Here is a 6000-nt window from a genome sequence, read left to right on the forward strand (position 1 = left end):
AGAAAGACTAAAATGGGTCCACCTAGCTCAGTCTATTTATTGGCTAGGGTTAGGTTATGTTTAAGATTAGGAAACCAAAGTAACGGGTGTTATTTGAAGTGGGATAGATTGACATGGCTCGTTATGCATGATGACGCGTTACCTAAAACGCGAAGACCTATAAGTATAGTCATGTCAGGCGTTATCGGGTGATACTCGTAAAATATTTGTTTCAAATATTAGGACAGGACCGTCGACGAGTCCAACTCGGCGCGCGTCCTGATAGGTTCTGGTTATAAACCTACAATGTCAGGCGGAGTTTTGGATAAAGATATTTATACAGGGGGGATCAGTCAGTGTGCAAACGTGAAACGTTGGGTCTTATATTAATATTGTAGGACTAAGAACCGGCAACTTTGTCGCTAAATTGCATTGGCTTAACGAATATCAAAAACTCCTTTTATGTTTTAGGTCATATTGAGTTTTTTAAATAAATGAATTGATCGTTTAAATCTGTTTGATTAAACGTGCTGAAAACGAAAGTTAAAGCTTAATATAGCTATATTATATAATGAATGAATAGTAACTGCGAAGTCAGCAAACATTACTTCATAGTTCATACCGAACAACTATTGTCCATTTCTAACGGATCCTTAACAGTTAAAAAGTTACTAGTTTTCTTTCCCGGTACTTGGGGTAATTCCCTCCGCAAGGATTTTATCTGATACTGATTTGGTATGAGACTACCATTCCCGTGGGTAGCGTTATTGTCAGCGCACAGCGGCAGATGATTGTCTAAACAACTGTTAACCGATAAAGTACTTCGGGGAGACATTTGAGAGTCTGGTTCTCCCTCCTCCGTGATGGCCATCATTGGCACATTGAACATCACCACACCCTGCCTCCTCACACAGGGGCTGTGAGTTTTACGCCGGAGTTTTGTTATAGCCGCCACGTGGACGTCCCACTTGCAGCCGGGGTACAAACAGAGTCTGTAGGTTTTGACGACCAGGAAGTAGAGGGTAGGGAGGAGGCAGCCCCCCAAACATATCCACGTGTTCGCAAACTCAGCTGCTGGGCGAGGAATGTAAACTGACCGGATTTTCAGCAACCCTGAACATTTTATTGTCTAGATCAGCAGTTTATTTTTTTTTCAATACGTGAATCAATCGCAATTGTAACGGTCAGTTATAATACAACTTTTGATAGTTTAATGTATAGCGTCAGCGAGACTGATACAATTTATTGTATAAAAGTTAAAATACTGACCAACAACAAAAAACGGTAGGATAGTAAGAAGAACAGCAATGATGGCTAAACAAGGCGTAATGTAGTTCCTGGTGATGGTCAGATCCTTAGCAAGACCGGATTGTTTCTTGAGAATAGTAGCGGTGAGCCGTCTGTGGTTCTCCTCTTTTACCAACAGAACGAAGTAAGTGATAGAGATTAGAATTATAGGTAGTATTAGAAACATCCCAAACGTCCTGTAGGGAGGAAATGAGTTGATCTTAAATTAGTAGAAAGCCGTGTAATCTTTACAGAGACAAAATGTAAATACACTGCTTTGCAATTTTCACTTCATCCTGACTCTATGTGAGGGCTTTGAGTATGATACATTCAAATATTCAAATGTACGTGTTTACCAGGTTTTACATATTGTGTAAATCAATGTAATGTTTACCTCGTCCTCAGTCGCGTTCAACAAGCAATTTGGACCAGCAAAAGGAGATTTGATTGAGTAAAAGTTAATCATATCGAATATTTTGGGTTTTTAGGATGCACTTACTTGAAAAACATTTTAGTGTCATAAAAGAGAAAAGTCTGGTAACAACCCCCACGGATAGGATCATACAGGTAGGGATGGTCCAGGTAGAGAATGGGATAAACCTGACAAATGAACATGGTTACTATGGTAACATGGTTACTATGGTAACATGGTTACTATGGTAACATGGTTAAACAAGGGATAAATAACATGAAACCTCAAACAGCAACGCTGCGACCAGGGGGAGGGATCGGAGGAGCGATTACTTTACTTCGACAGCCACTCACTAAGAGAGCGTGACTGAGTGGGAACCATCAGAGTCAGTAGCTCACCATTAAACATTAATAATACATAGTGGGTCGCATTTGCAACATTTCCATTGCAATCTAGAATACCTTATAGTTTTAAGCTACGTTTGTGCAGATTAAGGCGGGAAATTTTGATATCAACGTCTTGTGAGGTGTAGAAAATACTTGATTACATTTGCCTCATCGTATAATTTACTATTGTTAGACGGTGATTGACGGTAACAAAAGTCATTTGTTTACAGAGGGTAACACACTCGACCGATTATTTGTGTATATAATATAACAATATAACAATATTACAATATTACAATTGTGTCTTATGATTGAGATTATGTAACATGGTGTCTAAACAAAATTATAGTTACCCATCACCGATCAATACAAATCTGTATAATATTTATAACAATCTTTATCACTTAATTTCGAGCTTTATTTATTAAGTATTAAGTTGTCATCTACAGAGTAAAATATATCCATCATAGCACACCAACATGGAGGATTAATCATAGCACAATAACCTGGGGATAGCACAGTTACCTGGGGGATAGCACAGTTACCTGGGGGATAGTACAGTTACCTGGGGGATAGCACAGTTACCTGGGGGATAGCACAGTTACCTGGGGGATAGCACAGTTACCTGGAGGATAGCACAGTTACCTGGAGGATAGCACAGTTACCTGGGGGATAGCACAGTTACCTGGGGGATAGCACAGTTACCTGGGGGATAGCACAGTTACCTGGAGGATAGCACAGTTACCTGGGGGATAGCACAGTTACCTGGGGGATAGCACAGTTACCTGGAGGATAGCACAGTTACCTGAGGGATAGCACAGTTACCTGGGGGATAGCACAGTTACCTGGGGGATAGCACAGTTACCTGGAGGATAGCACAGTTACCTGGGGGATAGCACAGTTACCTGGGGGATAGCACAATTACCTAGGGGATAGCACAGTTACCTGGGGGATAGCACAGATGATCCATATGTTTTGAGCTATTCGTTTGCTAACTGAGACAGATATTGTGGTTCGTAGATCGCTGTATCTGAGAGAGTAAGGCATAAATAAAATTTAACTCGGTATAGACATATTGAGAATATTGTGATTATTATAAAGGATCAATAACTTTATTATCTCTACTCTGGGTTAAATGAAATCAGAGGAGGGGGGGGGGGGGGATGCAACGTCACTTAATGTCAATTAATGTCAATTAATGTCAATTAATGTCAATTAATGTCAATGTCAGTTTTGCAAAATTTTGGAATACTGACATTAATTGACACGATATTTTTCGACCAGAGATTATGTAGTTCTACCATATTTTTAGCACTTTAGAACGTTTATATCATCAATTTATTCACTACTATCACATATGGAAATGTGAAATGTGAAAAAAATTCAGATCATAAAACAATAAAACTAAAATAATACGGTTTTCCGAAATTTATTTTTCTTAAATGGGCGTGGCCATCCAAGGGCGTGGTTCTAAACATAATCAGACTTAAACCCACATTAAACGAAATGCCTTCATGACATTTATATTTGAATAACGAATCTTAAACAGCTAACATTACTCCTTCATACTAAAAAAGCCGATTCTAGATATTTTACCTGTATAAGAAACCAATAAAATATGGGCGTGGCCGGTGGGGACCGAAGATGGAAGAGTTGGAAGCTGCAATTTTTTTTGGTGGTCTTTGAACCTAAGGATCAACAGATAAGAACATACTCATAATTATTCAAGGACATTTTGTTTTTTTGAACCGGTCTAACTTACATAGACGTGAATATCTTGAATATTTATCGAATAATGATAATCTCAAATTTCAAGACACATTAATGTCAATTAATGTCAATTAATGTCAATTAATGTCAATTAATGTCAATGTCAGTTTGGGGTTTTTATGGAATACTGACATTAATTGACGTTGCATCCCCCCAATCAGAGATCTTGGGTAAAAAATTAAAAATACTTTCAGATAATTTTGTAATGTGGAACAAAAAGGTTCCCAAAAAGAATGAAGCTAACATAAACATGGCAGTTCTGCCCCCTCCCCCCAAAGTTCTGTTAAATCTACCTCACGATCACGATATCGAACATAAGAACCACAGCATGAACTATGTAGACAGTGTAAAGGTATGTGCTGAGGAGCGCGCACCACCAACAAAAGAGCACTCCTAGTCCCCACCTCTTAGCCACCATGCTGTAGCTCATCACTGAAATGTAGCAGAATAACGTTAGATGAGATAATACGAAGATTTCATCCGATTTGTGGTGTTTTACGCCTATCCAACATATCCATTTTAAATGGGTGTCATTTTATAAGGAAGATTGGGGGATTACTTCATCACACGTGCAACGAGTTATTTAGTTATTTAGTTATATTAGCTGTCTCAGCTTCCCAGAAAGATCTGACATCCCAATAACACAGGGCGGTGTGTGACAGTTATTTGATTGGAATGTCTGGGATGCAGTGGCACTTTATAGCCGAATCAATCTGTAGATTCTATCTCTCTGCTACGAATCAAATGAAAAGGAACAAGTTTGAGAATAAAAGTGTAAAATACTTACGTGGGAAAATAGTGAATCCAATAAAGAGCTGATTAAAAGCCAATGAAACAAACATGACAAAAGTGAAGTTATCAACTTCTTTCCAGCGCTCGAAGATGGCAGATATTATCACGGAACCATTTGATATTATCGTGAATATCATCATGGCTAGGTACAGGATACAGAGAACTGAAGAGTTCGGTATTAGCTGGTAACTTTAATATCATCATGGCTAGGTACAGGATACAGAGAACTGAAGAGTTCGGTATTAGCTGGTAACTTTAATATCATCATGGCTAGGTACAGGATACAGAGAACTGAAGAGTTCGGTATTAGCTGGTAACTTTAATATCATCATGGCTAGATACAGGATACAGAGAACTGAAGAGTTCGGTATTAGCTGGTAACTATGGTAACTGGTATCTGATGTAACTATCTGATCACAAGAACCTCGGTTTAAAACGCTGAAATTGTCTCAATTAATTAGAAATTTAAAAGTACTAACATATTGACACGAACAGTGAGCGGTCAACCTCCTGGTCGAGGCTGTCTGTCATGTTGGGGAAATTAGCGTCGAAAATAGTCGCCATCTCCGAATGTTCCGTTACTGCGCAGTGAGATAATGTACCATGAAGTAGCACGGAACAAGCCGTTGTTTACATTCTAATAGGTGAAAATATTCAGAAAATGTATGATATGTAGCTTATTTTAATGATATAAAATCAGCCAAAATGAACTGGATGAAACCTCTACAAAATAGAGAACCCTGGAGGAAAGCTGTATCTCTTGGATTGCGACTCTGCAGTATGGTTGACATAAAACACCGCTGCATACTTGGTAACGCTGCTTTCGAGAAGTACAACAAAGTATGGGCTACTGGAACCCACATAGCCCTCATCACAAAGATAAAGTTGTATGAACTTATGAAGCATTTGTTACCCCTGCAACAGGGGTACACTACTGGAACCCGCATAGCCCTCATCACAAAGATAAAGTTGTATGAAGCATTTGTTACCCCTGCAACAGGGGTACACTACTGGAACCCACATAGCCCTCATCACAAAGATAAAGTTGTATGAAGCATTTGTTACCCCTGCAACAGGGGTACACTACTGGAACCCACATAGCCCTCATCACAAAGATAAAGTTGTATGAAGCATTTGTTACCCCTGCAACAGGGGTACACTACTGGAACCCACATAGCCCTCATCACAAAGATAAAGTTGTATGAAGCATTTGTTACCCCTGCAACAGGGGTACACTACTGGAACCCACATAGCCCTCATCACAAAGATAAAGTTGTATGAAGCATTTGTTACCCCTGCAACAGGGGTACACTACTGGAACCCACATAGCCCTCATCACAAAGATAAAGTTGTATGAAGCATTTGTTACCCCTG

The 6000-nt window shown here is 39.2% G+C and overlaps 1 protein-coding gene across 1 annotated transcript; it reads right to left on the bottom strand.

Moving 5' to 3' along the window:
- Positions 1–448: 448 nt before the first annotated feature.
- LOC134818256 (alpha-1B adrenergic receptor-like) lies at positions 449–5266 on the bottom strand. Its single transcript, XM_063827745.1, has 7 exons — positions 5106–5266; positions 4622–4789; positions 4128–4266; positions 3010–3094; positions 1766–1866; positions 1249–1463; positions 449–1092 (listed from the first exon to the last, which is right to left on the bottom strand). Exons 1-7 carry the CDS (start codon positions 5188–5190, stop codon positions 596–598), a joined length of 1290 nt encoding a protein of 429 aa, XP_063683815.1. The 5' UTR covers positions 5191–5266; the 3' UTR covers positions 449–595.
- Positions 5267–6000: the final 734 nt, after the last annotated feature.

This window comes from Bolinopsis microptera, chromosome 7 (assembly GCF_026151205.1).
Source record: "Bolinopsis microptera isolate Bmic1 chromosome 7, MBARI_Bmic_1.0, whole genome shotgun sequence".
NCBI classification, from domain to species: domain Eukaryota; kingdom Metazoa; phylum Ctenophora; class Tentaculata; order Lobata; family Bolinopsidae; genus Bolinopsis; species Bolinopsis microptera.

Excerpts from the sequence above, each read along its gene's own strand:
- LOC134818256 (XM_063827745.1), bottom strand. The coding sequence starts at position 5,190 with ATGGCGACTATTTTCGACGCTAATTTCCCCAACATGACAGACAGCCTC. Across the intron at positions 3,095-4,127 it reads TTCGATATCGTGATCGTGAG|ATACAGCGATCTACGAACCA; the intron begins GTAGATTTAACA and ends TTACTCTCTCAG. Across the intron at positions 1,093-1,248 it reads CCTACCGTTTTTTGTTGTTG|GGTTGCTGAAAATCCGGTCA; the intron begins GTCAGTATTTTA and ends TAAAATGTTCAG.